The sequence below is a fragment of the Ranitomeya variabilis genome, chromosome 6 (genome assembly GCF_051348905.1).
Source record: "Ranitomeya variabilis isolate aRanVar5 chromosome 6, aRanVar5.hap1, whole genome shotgun sequence".
Taxonomy (NCBI): Eukaryota; Metazoa; Chordata; class Amphibia; order Anura; family Dendrobatidae; genus Ranitomeya; species Ranitomeya variabilis.
In genome coordinates, this window is record NC_135237.1 from 550,280,195 (window position 1) to 550,301,850 (window position 21,656).

A 21,656-nucleotide genomic window follows, 5' to 3' on the forward strand; every position below is an offset into this window, starting at 1 on the left:
AGGAGCAGTATTATAGTAGTTATATTCTTGTACATAGGATCAGTATTATAGTAGTTATATTCTTGTACATAGGAGCAGTATTATAGTAGTTATATTCTTGTACATAGGGGCAGTATTATAGTAGTTATATTCTTGTACATAGGAGCAGTATTATAGTAGTTATATTCTTGTACATAGGGGCAGTATTATAGTAGTTATATACTTGTACATAGGGAGCAGTATTATAGTAGTTATATTCTTGTACATAGGAGCAGTATTATAGTAGTTATATTCTTGTACATAGGGGCAGTATTATAATAGTTATATTCTTGTACATAGGGAGCAGTATTATAGTAGTTATATTCTGGTACATAGGGAGCAGTATTATAGTAGTTATATTCTTGTACATAGGGGCAGTATTATGGTAGTTATATTCTTGTACATAGGGGCAGTATTATAGTAGTTATATTCTTTTACATAAGGGCAGTATTATGGTAGTTATATTCTTGTACATAGGAGCAGTATTATAACAGTTATATTCTTGTACATAGGGAGCAGTATTATAGTTATATTCTTGTACATAGGGGCAGTATTATAGTAGTTATATTCTTGTACATAGGGGCAATATTATAGTAGTTATATTCTTGTACATAGGGGGCAGTATTATGGTAGTTATATTCTTGTACCAGCTCCATAAAATTCAAATGCTTTATTTCTCCATTAAAAATTGGTGTAGTACAAACAGTCCTTGCCTTAGCGCAAAAGTCCAAGTACAGAGTACATGCGACGCGTTTCGATCGTACCCGATCTTAGTCAATGCATGATTTTCTGAGATTTGCAATGATTGTTATCTAGTGTTCATGGACCAATCCAGTGATCAATGCTGGTCACATGATTATTAGCACAGGTCCTGAACACATGAACTTCGCCGCAGCTGCGGAAATTGCACACAAGTGTGGTTAAAATACTGAATGACATATCATAAATATACATACAAAACAATCAACAATGCAAAGATTAATACAAAGATAAATTCAAAGAATAAGAATGGAATAAATTCAGCTCCTATACCCAGGATCTAATTAATTATGTGTTGCAAGTCACTTTTTTTCTTCTAAAACACAATATTTTTTCATTTGAAAATACGGTGTATGAGCAGAGGACAGGCGTTCCAATGGGGGCTAAGTATTCTCCCTCATTGGCAAATCTGACTATGGCGTATTGGGAACGCAAATATATCTACAGTGTGAACAATCCCTTTGCCGGATCCATGGTCTGGTACGGCAGATACATCGATGACACCCTAATTATTTGGGGTGGCGATGTATCTGCCGTACCGGATTTCATTGGATACATCAACGGCAACGATTTTGGTATCAAATTCACCCACAAATGGAATAAAAGTACTATTTCATTTTTAGATCTAGACTTGATGGGGGTAGAAAATCAGATTGTTGACAGCAAGACGCACATAAAACCCATCAGTGGGAATACTGTGTTACATGCGAGGAGTAGCCACCCCAAACATACTATAAAGTCAATTCCGGTGGGAGAATATACGCGGCACAAGAGAAACTGTAGTAGTGAAATATCTAAAAAGGAGGAATTTGATGGCTTAAGAGTGCAGCTAAAAGAAAGACAGTATCCTGACTGGACCCTAAATAGAGCACAAAAAATAGTGGATAAAAAACCTAGAGATAGTCTTTTAACCCTAGATAGGGAGAATAAAAGTGAAAGAGAAGGTAAAAGTAAGAAACCATATGTTTGTTTCCAATACAGCAGCCAGTTCAACGAAATTAAAAATATAATATTGAAAAGGTTACCTATATTGCAGGAAGACGATTCACTATCAGATATTCTCAAAGATGGGCTCAATATTGTGGCCAGGAGAGCGCCAACTATTGGCAGCTCTTTATCACCTAGTCTCTTTCAATCACAGCCGGCTTCTAGTACATGGTTACAATGTAAAGGCTTTTACAAATGTGGTGTCACTGCGTGCAGTACATGCAGGTACGCATTAACAAATAACACATTCCAAGATAAGGATAAAAACAAAACTTTCCAAATAAAATTTTTTATTAATTGTCACTCAAAGAATGTAGTGTACAAAATTGACTGTAGAGAATGTAATTTGTCATACATAGGGTGCACTACAAGAAAGCTGAAAACTAGATTCACAGAGCACTTAAGGGACCTAGGAAGCACTAATATCCAAGGTAAAAATATATCAGCTGCTGCCAAACACTTTATCATGTGTCACTCAGGTAATACATCTATGATGACAATCCAGGGCATAGAACAAACTAAACTGTCACAGCGGGGTGGAGATATCAAAAGACAGCTTCTAACCAGAGAAGCTTTTTGGATATATAATTTGCGAACCAGATATCCATTTGGCCTGAATCGTAAAAATGAAATTATGTACCATTACTGCTGAATTTATTCCATTCTTATTCTTTGAATTTATCTTTGTATTAATCTTTGCATTGTTGATTGTTTTGTATGTATATTTATGATATGTCATTCAGTATTTTAACCACACTTGTGTGCAATTTCCGCAGCTGCGGCGAAGTTCATGCGTCCAGGACCTGTGGTAATAATCATGTGACCAGCATTGATCACTGGATTGGTCCATGAACACTAGATAACAATCATTGCAAATCTCAGAAAATCATGCATTGACTAAGATCGGGTACGATCGAAACGCGTCGCATGTAGGGTTGAGCGACTTTCATTTTTTTAAGATCGAGTAGGGTTTTGGGAAACCCGATTTTGTCCAGAGTCGAGTCGAGTGCAGTCGGCCGATTATCGCTAAAAGTCGGGGATCGACCGAAACACGAAACCCAATGCAAGTCAATGGGGAAGCATAGTCGGCAGTGAGTGGAGGCCAGGAAAACACCTACAGTACCCATTTTAATGCCAAAAACATCCATTCTTGTTTCTGAAGCTTGCCAATCTTAATTAACTGTATAATAATAGTTGGGCATAGGGAATTGGGGGAAAGTTGTGGGGGGAGTAGGGCTGGCTCAAGTTTTTCGTGGGCCCAGGAAATGCGGACTACGTCACGGCGGTGTTGCAGGGAAAGGTAAGTATTTAAACGTTGCAAGTGCTGTGATCCTGAGCAAGCAGGGGGGGGCCCACTCGTTCGCATTGCCACTGGCACAGGGCCCCTCAAAGTACGGCGGTGTGTTTGCATGGCGGGGGCGCCTCCCACCAGCAGAGACACTTTTGCGTACTCTGAGGGGCCCTGTGCCAGTGACGTCGCCAACGAGTATGCCCCCCCACCTGATGAAGGAACCTGCACTTTCATCTGCACCTTCCTCTTTGTCCCTGTGTAAGGTGGTATAACATGCGGGAAGGGGAACCTTACTTTCAGCAGGGTCAGATTCTGGCTGTGTAGAGTACAAGGGGAATGTAGTGGTCTAGGTCAATGTACCAGCAGACTCATTTAGCAGTGGCTGGGCAATGGGCAGGATGAGGAGGAAACAGATATAGGGCCAAAGAATAAAGTAGGCTACATGCAGTTCAAAATTGGTAACAGGACTAAACAGGCGGCATTGCTTTGTTCAGTGGAGTAGCAAACCCAAGAGCAGCAGACACTGTTTCAAGGGCCTAACCACACTAGTAGGCCAAATGCAGTTTAATATCTGATAGTATAGGGCGAAAGCCAGAATGTGGAAGCTCAGCTTTGTTCAGTTGAGGACAACACCAGGGAGGGGCAGACACCTTTAGTAGGCCGGAAAAGCCTATTGCATTTTTTAAAATGGTAATTTGGAGCAGAAGGTTGAAGCTCAGCTTTATTTAGTTGAGGACAACACCAGGCAGGGGCACACAGACAGACACCTTTAGTAGGCCGGAAAAGCCTATTGCATTTTTTAAAATGGTAATTTGGAGCAGAAGGTTGAAGCTCAGCTTTATTTAGTTGAGGGCAACACCAGGGAGGGGCAGAAGCCGTTAGTAGGCCCTAACCACCATTTTTTTTTTTTAAAACCACTTAATGAGAGCCGGAAGGTTGAAGCTCAGCTTTATTTAGTTGAGGGCAACACCAGGCAGGGGCACACAGACAGACACCTTTAGTAGGCCGGAAAAGCCTATTGCATTTTTTAAAATGGTAATTTGGAGCAGAAGGTTGAAGCTCAGCTTTATTTAGTTGAGGACAACACCAGGCAGGGGCACACAGACAGACACCTTTAGTAGGCCGGAAAAGCCTATTGCATTTTTTAAAATGGTAATTTGGAGCAGAAGGTTGAAGCTCAGCTTTATTTAGTTGAGGGCAACACCAGGGAGGGGCAGAAGCCGTTAGTAGGCCCTAACCACCATTTTTTTTTTTTAAAACCACTTAATGAGAGCCGGAAGGTTGAAGCTCAGCTTTATTTAGTTGAGGGCAACACCAGGCAGGGGCACACAGACAGACACCTTTAGTAGGCCGGAAAAGCCTATTGCATTTTTTAAAATGGTAATTTGGAGCAGAAGGTTGAAGCTCAGCTTTATTTAGTTGAGGGCAACACCAGGCAGGGGCACACAGACAGACACCTTTAGTAGGCCGGAAAAGCCTATTGCATTTTTTAAAATGGTAATTTGGAGCAGAAGGTTGAAGCTCAGCTTTATTTAGTTGAGGACAACACCAGGCAGGGGCACACAGACAGACACCTTTAGTAGGCCGGAAAAGCCTATTGCATTTTTTAAAATGGTAATTTGGAGCAGAAGGTTGAAGCTCAGCTTTATTTAGTTGAGGGCAACACCAGGGAGGGGCAGAAGCCGTTAGTAGGCCCTAACCACCATTTTTTTTTTTTAAAACCACTTAATGAGAGCCGGAAGGTTGAAGCTCAGCTTTATTTAGTTGAGGACAACACCAGGCAGGGGCACACAGACAGACACCTTTAGTAGGCCGGAAAAGCCTATTGCATTTTTTAAAATGGTAATTTGGAGCAGAAGGTTGAAGCTCAGCTTTATTTAGTTGAGGACAACACCAGGCAGGGGCACACAGACAGACACCTTTAGTAGGCCGGAAAAGCCTATTGCATTTTTTAAAATGGTAATTTGGAGCAGAAGGTTGAAGCTCAGCTTTATTTAGTTGAGGGCAACACCAGGGAGGGGCAGAAGCCGTTAGTAGGCCCTAACCACCATTTTTTTTTTTTAAAACCACTTAATGAGAGCCGGAAGGTTGAAGCTCAGCTTTATTTAGTTGAGGGCAACACCAGGCAGGGGCACACAGACAGACACCTTTAGTAGGCCGGAAAAGCCTATTGCATTTTTTAAAATGGTAATTTGGAGCAGAAGGTTGAAGCTCAGCTTTATTTAGTTGAGGGCAACACCAGGCAGGGGCACACAGACAGACACCTTTAGTAGGCCGGAAAAGCCTATTGCATTTTTTAAAATGGTAATTTGGAGCAGAAGTTTGAAGCTCAGCTTTATTTAGTTGAGGACAACACCAGGCAGGGGCACACAGACAGACACCTTTAGTAGGCCGGAAAAGCCTATTGCATTTTTTAAAATGGTAATTTGGAGCAGAAGGTTGAAGCTCAGCTTTATTTAGTTGAGGGCAACACCAGGGAGGGGCAGAAGCCGTTAGTAGGCCCTAACCAAAGTTGAAGGCCAAATGCAGTTTAATTTCTGATACTATAGGCCGAAAGCCAGAAGGTGGAAGCTCCGATTTAGACAGTGGAGGACAATTTGAATTAGGGACTGCAGACAGACTTAGTAGGCTGTCCCCTGTGGACCATGCATCCACCACATCAACCCATTGCGCCGTAATGGACACGTAATCTTCCGTGGCCATGCCTACAGGTCCATGCGTCTGTTGTCAGGTGCACCTTTGTACTCACAGATTGCCAGAGTGCATGGACAATGCGGTCTTCTACATGCTGGTGGAGGGTTGGGATGGCTTTTCTCGCAAAAGAAGTGTCGACTGGTTAGCTTGTAGCGTGGTACAGCGTAGTCCATCATGGCCTTATTAATAGTAAATAAAATATATAACTAGGCTCTATGAACTTTTAAATAGGTTCCAGGGGTACACGGGCAGCATTGGTGTGGTCAGTGGAGGAGTATTGCAAGTAGGGGCTGCAGACAGGCTATCAAAGGCCTAAAATAACAAACAGTAGGCAGTCATGGCAGTTTTACATCGGTTACATGGATACACAGGCAGGCACTCCAGGCAGCATTGTGGTCAGTGGAGGAGTATTGCAAGTAGGGGCCGCAGACAGGCTATCAAAGGCCTAAAATAACAAACAGTAGGCAGTCATGGCAGTTTTACATCGGTTACATGGATACACAGGCAGGCACTCCAGGCAGCATTGTGGTCAGTGGAGGAGTATTGCAAGTAGGGGCCGCAGACAGGCTATCAAAGGCCTAAAATAACAAACAGTAGGCAGTCATGGCAGTTTTACATCGGTTACATGGATACACAGGCAGGCACTCCAGGCAGCATTGTGGTCAGTGGAGGAGTATTGCAAGTAGGGGCCGCAGACAGGCTATCAAAGGCCTAAAATAACAAACAATAGGCTCATTGCAGTTTTACAGCGGTTACATGGATAGACGGGCAGGCAGCTTGGTGGTCAGTGGAGGAGTATTTAAAGTAGGGACCGCAGACAGGCTTCAAAGGCCTAACATAAGAAAATGGGCTGGCTGTAGGCACTTTATAATTGGTTCCAGGGGTACACGGGCAGCAGTGGTCTGGCCAGTGGAGGACTAGTGGAAGGAGGGACCGCAGACAGGCTTCAAAGGCCTAACATAAAAAAACGGGCTGGCTGTAGGCACTTTATAATTGGTTCCAGGGGTACACGGGCAGCAGTGGTCTGGTCAGTGGAGGACTAGTGGAAGGAGGGACCGCAGACAGGCTTCAAAGGCCTAACATAAAAAAATGGGCTGGCTGTAGGCACTTTATAATTGGTTCCAGGGGTACACGGGCAGCAGTGGTCTGGCCAGTGGAGGACTAGTGGAAGGAGGGACCGCAGACAGGCTTCAAAGGCCTAACATAAAAAAATGGGCTGGCTGTAGGCACTTTATAATTGGTTCCAGGGGTACACGGGCAGCAGTGGTCTGGCCAGTGGAGGACTAGTGGAAGGAGGGACCGCAGACAGGCTTCAAAGGCCTAACATAAAAAAATGGGCTGGCTGTAGGCACTTTATAATTGGTTCCAGGGGTACACGGGCAGCAGTGGTCTGGCCAGTGGAGGACTAGTGGAAGGAGGGACCGCAGACAGGCTTCAAAGGCCTAACATAAAAAAATGGGCTGGCTGTAGGCACTTTATAATTGGTTCCAGGGGTACACGGGCAGCAGTGGTCTGGCCAGTGGAGGACTAGTGGAAGGAGGGACCGCAGACAGGCTTCAAAGGCCTAACATAAAAAAATGGGCTGGCTGTAGGCACTTTATAATTGGTTCCAGGGGTACACGGGCAGCAGTGGTCTGGCCAGTGGAGGACTAGTGGAAGGAGGGACCGCAGACAGGCTTCAAAGGCCTAACATAAAAAAATGGGCTGGCTGTAGGCACTTTATAATTGGTTCCAGGGGTACACGGGCAGCAGTGGTCTGGTCAGTGGAGGACTAGTGGAAGGAGGGACCGCAGACAGGCTTCAAAGGCCTAACATAAAAAAATGGGCTGGCTGTAGGCACTTTATAATTGGTTCCAGGGGTACACGGGCAGCAGTGGTCTGGCCAGTGGAGGACTAGTGGAAGGAGGGACCGCAGACAGGCTTCAAAGGCCTAACATAAAAAAATGGGCTGGCTGTAGGCACTTTATAATTGGTTCCAGGGGTACACGGGCAGCAGTGGTCTGGTCAGTGGAGGACTAGTGGAAGGAGGGACCGCAGACAGGCTTCAAAGGCCTAACATAAAAAAATGGGCTGGCTGTAGGCACTTTATAATTGGTTCCAGGGGTACACGGGCAGCAGTGGTCTGGCCAGTGGAGGACTAGTGGAAGGAGGGACCGCAGACAGGCTTCAAAGGCCTAACATAAAAAAATGGGCTGGCTGTAGGCACTTTATAATTGGTTCCAGGGGTACACGGGCAGCAGTGGTCTGGCCAGTGGAGGACTAGTGGAAGGAGGGACCGCAGACAGGCTTCAAAGGCCTAACATAAAAAAATGGGCTGGCTGTAGGCACTTTATAATTGGTTCCAGGGGTACACGGGCAGCAGTGGTCTGGTCAGTGGAGGACTAGTGGAAGGAGGGACCGCAGACAGGCTTCAAAGGCCTAAAATAACAAACAATAGGCTCATGGCAGTTTTACAGCGGTTACATGGATACACGGGCAGCTTGGTGGTGAGTGGAGGAGTAGTGCAAGGAGTGTCTGTCCCAGTACTCCCAAAATATAAATAGATGTTAATGTCTCGCAAAACAACCAAAACAAAAAAAAAGGTGGCATACTTAGGTACAGGGGTGGGCTCATCTGCTGAGTTTCTGACATAGTAATTTGGCAGTAACTATTTAATGGTGCCAATATAGGACACAGACACAGACTACTTTAAGTTGCATCATAGATGTCTACAAATTTGTATTGTCAGTGCCAGACATTGAATGATGTCAGCGAATAGACTAAAGATTGGTGGAGCTGTGCGACATAATTTTGCATGTGGTAGAGCACATTTTGAGCTGGGGTAGGGGGGAACTCTCTAGAGGCCGGCGGGACCGCCCCAGGGCCCCTCATGTTACAACGGTGTGTCTGACGTTGGGTGCGCACCACCACCGCCAGAGACACTACATTGTACTATGAGGGACCCAGTAGCAATGCCGTCAACCAAAAGCGAGCACACCCACCTCTTCAGACAAACAGCAGTCTCACGGGTGCTTGCGCCAAGTCGCGATACCACGGCCCCGTGTGGGGAGTTTGGCCATTTAGGGAGGTGTAAACATGTCGTATGCTGTACAATCAGCTGCAGCAAATTAGACATTAGAAAAGTAATTCACAGGCAAGAGCCTTTCATAGGAAAGCTAGGTGTCGGCCGGGCAAGGTGGGGCAAAAGATTTCGAAATCCAGTTGTGGTTCATTTTAATGAATGTTAGATCGTCAACATTTTGGGTAGCCAGACGAGTCCTTTTTTCGGTTAATATTGAACCTGCAGCACTGAATACTCTTTCTGATAGGACACTTGCTGCCGGGCAAGCAAGCTCCTGCAATGCATATTCTGCCAATTCTGGCCAGGTGTCTAATTTGGAGGCCCAGTAATCAAATGGGAATGACGGTTGAGGGAGAACATCGATAAGGGATGAAAAATAGTTAGTAACCATACTGGACAAATGTTGTCTCCTGTCACTTTCAATTGATGCAGCAGTACCTGTCCTGTCTGCGGTCATAGCAAAATCACTCCACAACCTGGTCAGAAAACCCCTCTGTCCAACGCCACTTCTGATGTGTGCACCCCTAACACTCCTAGTCTGCTGCCCCCTGGAGCTCGTGTGAGAACGATCACGTGCGCTGTGTGCTGGGAATGCCTGAAGCAAACGGTCAACAAGAGTTGATTGTTTGGTTGCTAATATTAGTTCCAAGTTCTCATGTGGCATAATATTTTGCAATTTGCCTTTATAGCGTGGATCAAGGAGGCAGGCCAACCAGTAATCGTCATCGTTCATCATTTTCGTAATGCGTGTGTCCCTTTTTAGGATACGTAAGGCATAATCCGCCATGTGGGCCAAAGTTCCAGTTGTCAAATCTCCGGTTGTGATTGGTTGAGGGGCAGTTGCAGGCAAATCTACGTCACTTGTGTCCCTCAAAAAACCAGAACCCGGCCGTGACACGCAACCAATTTCCTGTGCCCCCGGGAAAGGTTCGGCATTAAAAATATACTCATCCCCATCATCCTCCTCGTCCTCCACCTCCTCTTCGCCCGCTACCTCGTCCTGTACACTGCCCTGAACAGACAATGGCTGACTGTCATCAAGGCTTTCCTCTTCCTCTGGTGCAGACGCCTGCTCCTTTATGTGCGTCAAACTTTGCATCAGCAGACGCATTAGGGGGATGCTCATGCTTATTACGGCGTTGTCTGCACTAACCAGCCATGTGCATTCCTCAAAACACTGAAGGACTTGACACATGTCTTGTATCTTAGACCACTGCACACCTGACAACTCCATGTCTGCCATCCTACTGCCTGCCCGTGTATCCTCCCACAAATAAATAACAGCACGCCTCTGTTCGCACAGTCTCTGAAGCATGTGCAGTGTTGAGTTCCACCTTGTTGCAACGTCTATGATTAGGCGATGCTGGGGAAGGTTCAAAGACCGCTGATAGGTCTGCATACGGCTGGCGTGTACAGGCGAACGTCGGATATGTGAGCAAAGTGCACGCACTTTGAGGAGCAGGTCGGAGAACCCAGGATAAGTTTTCAATAAGCACTGCACCACCAGGTTTAAGGTGTGAGCCAGGCAAGGAATGTGTTTCAGTTGGGAAAGGGAGATGGCAGCCATGAAATTCCTTCCGTTATCACTCACTACCTTGCCTGCCTCAAGATCTACTGTGCCCAGCCACGACTGCGTTTCTTGTTGCAAGAACTCGGACAGAACTTCCGCGGTGTGTCTGTTGTCGCCCAAGCACTTCATAGCCAATACAGCCTGCTGACGCTTGGCAGTAGCTGGCCCATAATGGGACAACTGGTGTGCAACAGTGTCATCTGCCGATGGAGTGGTTGGCAGACTGCGTTCTGTGGAAGAGCTGTAGCTTCTGCAGGAGGACGAGGAGGAGGAGGAGGAGGGGGTGCGAACGCCTACAGCCAACTGTTTCCTAGACCGTGGGCTAGGCACAACTGTCCCTAAATTGATGTCGCCTGTGGACCCTGCATCCACCACATTCACCCAGTGTGCCGTGATGGACACATAACGTCCCTGGCCATGCCTACTGGTCCATGCATCTGTAGTCAGGTGCACCTTTGTACTCACAGATTGCCTGAGTGCATGGACGATGCGCTGTTTAACATGCTGGTGCAGGGCTGGGATGGCTTTTCTGGAAAAAAAGTGTCGACTGGGTAGCTCGTATCGTGGTTCAGCGTACTCCATCAGGGCTTTGAAAGCTTCGCTTTCAACTAACCGGTAGGGCATCATCTCTAACGAGATTAGTCTAGCTATGTGGGCGTTAAAACACTGTGTACGCGGATGCGAGGATAAGTACTTCCTTTTTCTAACCAGAGTCTCATGTAGGGTGAGCTGGACTGGAGAGCTGGAGATCGTGGAACTTTCGGGTGTGCCGGTGTACATGGCAGACTGAGAGACGGTTGGAGACGGTATTGTTTCCGCCGGTGCCCTAGATGCAATATTTCCTCCTACAAAACTGGTGATTCCCTGACCCTGACTGCTTTTGGCTGGCAAAGAAACCTGCACAGATACTGCCGGTGGTGCGGAAAATGGTGGCCTTACAGTGACGGAAGGGATGTTGCGTTGCTGACTAGCTTCATTGGCCGAGGGTGCTACAACCTTGAGGGACGTTTGGTAGTTAGTCCAGGCTTGAAAATGCATGGTGGTTAAGTGTCTATGCATGCAACTAGTATTTAGACTTTTCAGATTCTGACCTCTGCTTAAGCTAGTTGAACATTTTTGACAGATGACTTTGCGCTGATCAGTTGGATGTTGTTTAAAAAAATGCCAGACTGCACTCTTCCTAGACTCGGATCCCTTTTCAGGGATTGCAGACTGAGCTTTAACCGGATGGCAACGCTGTGCTCCAACAGGTTTTGGCTTTGACACGCGTTTTGGGCCAGATACGGGCCCGGCAGATGGAACCTGTTGCGATGTTGATGCCTGCTGCGGCCCCTCCTCCACCTCCGCTTCTGAACTACTGCCGCCTGCACCCTGTTCCCCCAATGGCTGCCAATCGGGGTCAATAACTGGGTCATCTATTACCTCCTCTTCGAGCTCGTGTGCAACTTCGTCTGTGTCACTGTGTCGGTCGGTGGTATAGCGTTCGTGGCGGGGCAACATAGTCTCATCAGGGTCTGATTGTGGATCTGTACCCTGAGAGGGCAATGTGGTGGTCTGAGTCAAAGGAGCAGCATAGTACTCTGGCTGTGGCTGTGCATCAGTGCACTCCATGTCAGAATATACTTGTAATGGGCATGGCCTGTTAAATGTTTCACTTTCTAAGCCAGGGACGGTATGTGTAAAGAGCTCCATGGAGTGACCCGTTGTGTCGCCTGCTGCATCCTTCTCTCTTGTTGTAGTTTTTGCTGAGGAGGACAAGGAAGCGACTTGTCCCTGACCGTGAACATCCACAAGCGACGCGCTGCTTTTACATTTACCAGTTTCGGAAGAGGAGGCAAAAGAGCTAGAGGCTGAGTCTGCAATGTAAGCCAAAACTTGCTGTTGCTGCTCCGCCTTTAAAAGCGGTTTTCCTACTCCCAGAAAAGAGAGCGTTCGAGGCCTTGTGTAGCCTGACGACGAAACTGGCTCCACAGCTCCAGACTTAGGTGGAATATTTTTATCCCCACGACCACCTGATGCTCCACTACCACTACCATCATTACCAGCTGACAATGAACGCCCACGACGACCTCTTGCACCAGACTTCCTCATTGTTTTAAAATCTTAACCAAAGTAACTTTATTTGTTGCTGTCAAACAACTTACACGGTGAGCTATAACTTCAGTATGATTTCAATATCCCTTAACAGGTTGGTGAGACCACAAGGAAAATCAGGCACAATGTTACACACTCTGTTTTCTGTGGCACAAAATCACAGAGATGACACACACGCAGGACTGTCACTCAAGCACTAATGTCAATATTAATCTCCCACCTAATTTATTTATTTTTTTTTCTCAGGGAGACTTTAGAAACCAAATAATATTAAAAAAAAAAAAAAAAAAAAAGGCTTTCTATGGCCCACAATTAGAGAGAGAGAGGTGGCACACCCAGGAGTCAAGACTGGCGCACAAGCTGAAAGGGCAATATTACTCTCCCACTGTTTTTTTATGTATTTTTTGTTTTTTAAGGGAGACTTTAGAAACCCAATAATATTTAAAAAAAAAAATAAATAGGCTTTCTATGGCCCACTGAATGAGAGGGAGAGGTGGCACACCCAGGAGTCAAGACTGGCACACAAGCTGAAAGGGCAATATTACTCTCCCACTGTTTTTTTAGGTTTTTTTTTTTTTTTCAGGGAGACTTTAGAAACCAAATAATATTAAAAAAAAAAAAAAAAAATAGCCTTTCTATAGCCCACTGAATGAGAGATAGCACACACAGCAGTGGCACACAAGCCCTGACTGAGGCCAATATTTTTCTCCCACTGATTGATGTAGTGTTTTTGTGTTGAGGTAGAATTTAGAACACAAATCACGGAAAAAATAAATAGGCTTTCTATGGCCCACTCAGTGAGAGATGGCACACACAGGGATGGCACTGTAGCAGAAATGCCAATCTTAATCTCCCACAAAAAAAAAAAAAAAAAAACAGGGACTGTCCTACAATTACTATCTCCCTGCAGTAATCTAAGCCAGGTATGGCAGGCAGCAATAGGAGTGGACTGATGCACAAATTAAATAAAAAGTGTGGACAAACAAAAAAGATAGCTGTGCAGAAAGGAAGGAACAAGAGGATATGTGCTTTGAAAAAAGCAGTTGGTTTCCACAGTGGCGTACACACAGCAATACAGCTATCACGGAGCCTTCTAGGGCAGCCCAATGAGCTACAGCGCTGAGGGGAAAAAAAAAAAAAAATAGCTTCCACAGTCCCTGCACACCGAAGGTGGTGTTGGACAGTGGAAATCGCTGCAGCACAAGTGGTTTGGTGGTTAGTGGACCCTGCCTAACGCTCTCCCTGCTTCTGACGAAGCGGCAGCAACCTGTCCCTAAGCTCAGATCAGCAGCAGTAAGATGGCGGTCGGCGGGAACGCCCCTTTATAGCCCCTGTGACGCCGCAGACAGCAAGCCAATCACTGCAATGCCCTTCTCTAAGATGGTGGGGACCAGGATCTATGTCATCACGCTGCCCACACTCTGCGTTCACCTTCATTGGCTGAGAAATGGCGCTTTTCGCGTCATTGAAACGCGACTTTGGCGCGAAAGTCGCGTGCCGCATGGCCGACAAGCACAGGGGTCGGATCGGGTTTCATGAGACGCCGACTTAGCCAAAAGTCGGCGACTTTTGAAAATGATCGACCCGTTTCGCTCAACCCTAGTCGCATGTACTCTGTACTTGGACTTTTGCGCTAAGGCAAGGACTGTTTGTACTACACCAATTTTTAATGGAGAAATAAAGCATTTGAATTTTATGGAGCTGGAACGCCTTCCTCACTTCGTTATGTATATCCATCTTAGTCCAGGATGATGTTCCGTGCACCTGCCTGGATTGGTGAGCTGGCTGTGGCTTCTTATAGCCTTTTCTTTTTGCACATTTATATTCTTATACATAGGGGCAGTATTATAGTAGTTATATTCTTGTACATAGGGACAGTATTATAGTAGTTATATTCTTGTACATAGGGACAGTATTATAGTAGTTATATTCTTGTACATAGGAGCAGTATTATAGTAGTTATATTCTTGTACAAAGGGAGCAGTATTATAGTAGTTATATTCTTGTACATATGGAGCAGTATTATAGTAGTTATATTCTTGTACATAGGAGCAGTATTATAGTAGTTATATTCTTGTACATAGGGGCAGTGTTATAGCAGTTATATTCTTGTACATAGGAGCAGTATTATAGTAGTTATATTCTTGTACATAAGGGCAGTATTATGGTAGTTATATTCTTGTACATAGAGGCAGTATTATAGTAGTTATATTCTTGTACATAGGAGCAGTATTATAGTAGTTATATTCTTGTACATAAGGGCAGTATTATGGTAGTTATATTCTTGTACATAGGAGCAGTATTATAGTAGTTATATTCTTGTACACAGGGGGCAGTATTATAGTAGTTATATTCTTGTACAAAGGAGCAGTATTATAGTAGTTATATTCTTGTACATAGGAGCAGTATTATAGTAGTTATATTCTTGTACATAGGAGCAGTATTATAGTAGTTATATTCTTGTACATAGGGGCAGTATTATGGTAGTTATATTCTTGTACATAGGGAGCAGTATTATAGTAGTTATATTCTTGTACATAGGGGCAGTATTATAGTAGTTATATTCTTGTACATAGGAGCAGTATTATAGTAGTTATATTCTTGTACATAGGGGCAGTATTATAGTAGTTATATTCTTGTACATAGGGGCAGTATTATAGTAGTTATATTCTTGTACATAGGAGCAGTATTATAGTAGTTATATTCTTGTACATAAGGGCAGTATTATGGTAGTTATATTCTTGTACATAGGGGCAGTATTATAGTAGTTATATTCTTGTACATAGGAGCAGTATTATAGTAGTTATATTCTTGTACATAAGGGCAGTATTATGGTAGTTATATTCTTGTACATAAGGGCAGTATTATGGTAGTTATATTCTTGTACATAGAGGCAGTATTATAGTAGTTATATTCTTGTACATAGGAGCAGTATTATAATAGTTATATTCTTGTACATAGGGGCAGTATTATACTAGTTATATTCTTGTTCATAGATGGCAGTATTATAGCAGTTATATTCTTGTACATAGGAGCAGTATTATAGTAGTTATATTCTTGTATATAGGGGCAGTATTATCGTAGATATATTCTTGTACATAGGGTCAGTATTATAGTAGTTCTATTCTTGTACATTGAGGAAGTGTTATATTAGTTATATTTCTGTACATAGGGGCAGTATTGTAGAATGTTAAATGTTTTGGTTCGTATCTCCCCATCTCCTGTGTATCACACTCCCAGCGATCTGTAGACAGACGGTACTGAGCTTGCATGGTGTATGACTGGATGCCAAGTAACACATTACTGATGCAAATATGGTGCTAATCAGATTAATGTCTTCCGGAATAACTAGAGCTGAGTCTTCCTGGAGATACAAGTGCAAGACGATGTCACGGCCGTTTGGCGGTAAGACAGCGGCGTGTAGATGCCTGATGACGCAATGTGACTTACAAGCTTATGTTCCCATTGGTCAGAGCGCTGACGATCCACTGTAGATCGAGGGTCTTGAAAGGAATGAGGACCATGCTGATGTCATCCCGCAGATCTTGCATGCTCTCCGGGTACAGAAAGTGGTGAGTGGTCTTATTCCCAACGTCCTTCTCAAATTTTGCAGTGGGAGCACGGTTCATCCTGAAGGAAAAACAGATTCTGGTCAGACTCAGAGACATTGTATTAAAAGAATGAAGCTGGAGGAGTTTTCTATAAATGAAGCTTCATTCTGTCAAAACTTTACAAGTTCTTGATTTACTTTGCAGCAGAGTATGGATGAGACATTTTGCTGCTTTCAGTAAAAGCGAATATTAGGGTTGAGCGACTTTCATTTTTTTAAGATCGAGTCGGGTTTTGTGAAACCCGACTTAGTCCAGAGTCGAGTCGAGTGAAGTCGGCCGATTATCGCTAAAAGTCGGGGATCGACCGAAACACGAAACCCAATGCAAGTCAATGGGGAAGCATAGTCGGCAGTGAGTGGAGGCCAGGAAAACACCTACAGTGCCCATTTTAATGCCAAAAACATCCATTCTTGTTTCTGAAGCTTGTCAATCTTAATTAACTTTATAATAATAGTTGGGCACTGGAAATTGGGGGTCATTTGGCAAAAGTTGTGGGGGGTAGGGCTGGTTCAAGGTTTTAGTGGGCCCAGGAAACGTTGACTACGTCACGGCGGTGGAGCAGGGAGAGGTAAGTATTTCAACGTTGCAAGTGCTGTGATCCTGAGCAAGCAGGGGAGGCCCACTCGTTCGCATTGGCACTGGCACAGGGCCCCTCAAAGTACAGCGATGTGTTTGCACGGCGGGGGCGCCTCCCACCGGCAGCGACACTTTTGCGTACTCTGAGGGGCCCTGTGCCAGTGACGTCGCCAACGAGTATGCCCCCCCCCCACCTGATGAAGGAACCTGCACTTTCATCTGCACCTTCCTCTTTGTCCCTGTGTAAGGTGGTATAACATGCGGGAAGGGGAACCTTACTTTCAGCAGGGTCAGATTCTGGCTGTGTAGAGTGCAAGGGGAATGTAGTGGTCTAGGTCAATGTACCAGCAGACTCATCTAGCAGTGGCTGGGCAATGGGCAGGATGAGGAGGAAAGAGATATAGGGCCAAAGAATAAAGTAGGCTAAATGCAGTTCAAAATTGGTAACAGGACTAAACAGGCGGCATTGCTTTGTTCAGTGGAGTAGCAAACCCAGGAGCAGCAGACACTGTTTTAAGGGCCCAACCACACTAGTAGGCCAAATGCAGTTTAATATCTGCTACTGTAGGCCAAAAGCCAGAAGGTTGAAGCTCAGCTTTATTCAGTTGAGGAAAAACACCAGGGAGGGGCAGACACCGTTAGTAGGCCGTAACCAAAGTTGAAGGCCAAATGCAGTTTAATATCTGATACTATAGGCCGAAAGCCAGAAGGTTGAAGCTCAGCTTTATTCAGTTGAGGAAAAACACCAGGGAGGGGCAGACACCGTTAGTAGGCCGTAACCAAAGTTGAAGGCCAAATGCAGTTTAATATCTGATACTATAGGCCGAAAGCCAGAAGGTTGAAGCTCAGCTTTATTCAGTTGAGGAAAAACACCAGGGAGGGGCAGACACCGTTAGTAGGCCCTAACCACCAATTTTTTAAAAAACAGCACTTAATGAGAGCCAGAAGGTTGAAGCTCAGCTTTATTCAGTTGAGGAAAAACACCAGGGAGGGGCAGACACCGTTAGTAGGCCGTAACCAAAGTTGAAGGCCAAATGCAGTTTAATATCTGATACTATAGGCCGAAAGCCAGAAGGTTGAAGCTCAGCTTTATTCAGTTGAGGAAAAACACCAGGGAGGGGCAGACACCGTCAGTAGGCCCTAACCACCAATTTTTTAAAAAACAGCACTTAATGAGAGCCAGAAGGTTGAAGCTCAGCTTTATTCAGTTGAGGGAAAACACCAGGGAGGGGCAGACACCATTAGTAGGCCCTAACCACCAATTTTTTAAAAAAACAGCACTTAATGAGAGCCAGAAGGTTGAAGCTCAGCTTTATTCAGTTGAGGGAAAACACCAGGGAGGGGATAGACACCGTTAGTAGGCCCTAAACACCAATTTTTTAAAAAACAGCACTTAATGAGAGCCAGAAGGTTGAAGCTCAGCTTTATCAGTTGAGGAAAAACACCAGGGAGGGGCAGACACCGTTAGTAGGCCGTAACCAAAGTTGAAGGCCAAATGCAGTTTAATATCTGATACTATAGGCCGAAAGCCAGAAGGTTGAAGCTCAGCTTTATTCAGTTGAGGAAAAACACCAGGGAGGGGCAGACACCGTTAGTAGGCCGTAACCAAAGTTGAAGGCCAAATGCAGTTTAATATCTGATACTATAGGCCGAAAGCCAGAAGGTTGAAGCTCAGCTTTATTCAGTTGAGGAAAAACACCAGGGAGGGGCAGACACCGTTAGTAGGCCGTAACCAAAGTTGAAGGCCAAATGCAGTTTAATATCTGATACTATAGGCCGAAAGCCAGAAGGTTGAAGCTCAGCTTTATTCAGTTGAGGAAAAACACCAGGGAGGGGCAGACACCGTTAGTAGGCCGTAACCAAAGTTGAAGGCCAAATGCAGTTTAATATCTGATACTATAGGCCGAAAGCCAGAAGGTTGAAGCTCAGCTTTATTCAGTTGAGGGAAAACACCAGGGAGGGGCAGACACCGTCAGTAGGCCCCAACCACCAATTTTTGGTTAAAAAAGCACTTAATGAGAGCCTGAAGGTTGAAGCTCAGATTTAGACAGTGGAGGACAATTTGAATTAGGGACTACAGACAGACTTAGTAGGCTGTCCCCTGTGGACCATGCATCCACCACATTAACCCATTGCGCTGTAATGGACACGTAACCTACAGGTCCATGCGTCTGTTGTCAGGTGCACCTTTGTACTCACAGATTGCCAGAGTGCATGGACAATGCGGTCTTTTACATGCTGGTGGAGGGTTGGGATGGCTTTTCTAGAAAAGAAGTGCCGACTGGGTAGCTCGTAGCGTGGTACAGCGTAGTCCATCATGGCTTTATTAATATTAAATAAAATATATAACTAGGCTCTATGAACTTTTAAATAGGTTCCAGGGGTACACGGGCAGCATTGGTGTGATCAGTGGAGGAGGATTGCAAGGAGGGACCGCAGACAGGCTAACGAAGGCCTAACATAACAAAAAATAGGCTCATGGCAGTTTTAAATCGGTTACATGGATACACAGGCAGCATTGTGGTCAGCGGAGGAGTATTGCAAGGAGTGAACGCAGACAGGCTAACGAAGGCCTAACATAACAAAAAATAGGCTCATGGCAGTTTTAAATCGGTTACATGGATACACAGGCAGCATTGTGGTCAGCGGAGGAGTATTGCAAGGAGTGACCGCAGACAGGCTAACGAAGGCCTAAAATAACAAAAAATAGGCTCATGGCAGTTTTACATCGGTTACATGGATACACAGGCAGGCAGCATTGTGGTCAGCGGAGGAGGATTGCAAGGAGTGTCTGACACAGTTAGTACTCACAAAAAATAAATAGATGTTAATGTCTCGCAAATCAACAACAAAAAAAAAAAAAAAAGGGTGGCATGCTTAGGTACAGGGGTGGGCTCATCTGCTGAGTTTCTGACAAAGTAATTTGGCAGTAACTTAGTATTTACTAGTGTCAATATAGGACACTGACCCAGACTACTTTAACTAGCATCATAGATGTCAACAAATTGGTATTGTCAGTGCCAGGCATTGAATGATGTCAGCGCATAGACTAAACATTGGTGGAGCTGTGCGAGATAATTTTGCACGTGGTAGAGCACAGTTTGAGCTGGGGGGGTGGGGGAACTCTCTTGTGGCCGGCGGTACCGTCCCAGGGCCCCTCATGTTACAACGGTGTGTCTGACGTTGGGTGCGCACCACCACCGCCAGAGACACTACATTGTACTATGAGGGACCCAGTGGCAGTGCCGTCGACCAAAAGCGGGCACACCCACCTCTTCAGACAAACAGCACTGTAACGGGTGCTTGCGCCAAGTGGCGAGACCACGGCCCCGTGGGGGGATTTTTCCCATTGGGGGAGGTGTAAACATGTCGTATGCTGGACAAACAGCTGCTGCAAATTAAGAGATTTTAACACTCAGTAAGACCAGTCCACAAGCAAGACCTTTTTATAGGAAAGCTAGGTGTCAGCCGGGAAAGGTGGGGCAAAATAATTTGAAATCCAGGAGTGGTTCATTTTAATGAAGGTGAGATCATCCACATTTTGGGTAGCCAGACGAGTCCTTTTTTCGGTTAATATTGAACCAGCAGCACTGAATACTCTTTCTGATAGCACACTAGCTGCTGGGCAAGCAAGCTCCTGCAATGCATATTCTGCCAATTCTGGCCAGGTGTCTAATTTGGATGCCCAGTAATCAAATGGGAATGACGCTTGAGGGAGAACATCGATAAGGGATGAAAAATAGTTAGTAACCATACTGGACAACTGTTGTCTCCTGTCACTTTGAATAGATGCTGCAGTACCTGTCCTGTCTGCGGTCATTGCGAAATCACTCCACAACCTGGTCAGAAAACCCCTCTGTACAACGCCACTTCTGATCTGTGCACCTCTAACACCTCTGTCCTGTAGCCCCCTGCAGCTTGTGTGAGAACCATCACCGGCGCTGTGTGCTGGGAATGCCTGAATCAAACGGTCTACAAGAGTTGCTTGTTTGGTTGCTAATATTTGTTCGAGGTTCTCATGTGGCAGGATATTTTGCAATTTGCCTTTATAGCGAGGGTCAAGGATGCAGGCCAACCAGTAATCGTCATCGCTCATCATTTTAATAATGCGTGAGTCCTTTTTGAGGATACGTAAGGCATAATCCGCCATGTGGGCCAAAGTTCCAGTTGTCAAATCTGCGGTTGTGCTGGTTTGAGGGGCAGTTACAGGCAAATCTACGTCACTTGTCTCACTTAAAAAAACAGAACCCGGCCTTGCAACGCCACTAATTTCTGTTGGCCCAGGAGAAGCTTCCTCATTAAAAAAGTACTCATCCCCATCATCCTCCTCATCCTCCTCCTCCTCTTCGCCCGCTACCGCGTCCTCTACACGGCCCTGACCAGACAATGGCTGACTGTCATCAAGGCTTTCCTCTTCCTCGGCTGCAGACCCCTGCTCCTTTATGTGCGTCAAACTTTGCATCAGCAGACGCATTAGGGGGATGCTCATGCTTATTATGGCGTTGTCTGCACTAACCAGCCGTGTGCATTCCTCAAAACACTGAAGGACTTGACACAGGTCTTGTAGCTTCGACCACTGCACACCTGACAACTCCATGTCTGCCATCCAACTGCCTGCCCGTGTATCCTCCCACAAATACATAACAGCACGCCTCTGTTCGCACACTCTCTGAAGCATGTGCAGTGTGGAGTTCCACCTTGTTGAAATGTCGATGATTAGGCAATGCTGGGGAAGGTTCAAAGACCGCTGATAGTTCTGCATACGGCTGGAGTGTACGGGCGAACGGCGGATATGTGAGCAAAGTCTGCGCACTTTGAGGAGCAGGTCGGGTAACCCCGGATAACTTTTCAGGAAGCACTGCACCACCAGGTTTAAGGTGTGAGCCAGGCAAGGAATGTGTTTCAGTTGGGAAAGGGCTATGGCAGCCATGAAATTCCTTCCGTTATCACTCACTACCTTGCCTGCCTCAAGATGTACAGTGCCCAGCCATGACT

General features: G+C 45.4%; 1 protein-coding gene across 1 annotated transcript in view; it reads right to left on the minus strand.

Annotated features, from left to right (window-relative positions):
* The window catches only part of LOC143783063 (CMP-N-acetylneuraminate-beta-galactosamide-alpha-2,3-sialyltransferase 1-like), a 59,866-nt gene that overhangs the window by 10,097 nt on the left and 28,113 nt on the right, over positions 1 to 21,656 (minus strand). The window contains exon 3 of the mRNA XM_077271268.1: positions 15,925 to 16,104. Coding sequence (XP_077127383.1) covers positions 15,925 to 16,104 — 180 coding nt within the window. The remainder of the gene's footprint in view (positions 1 to 15,924; positions 16,105 to 21,656) is intronic.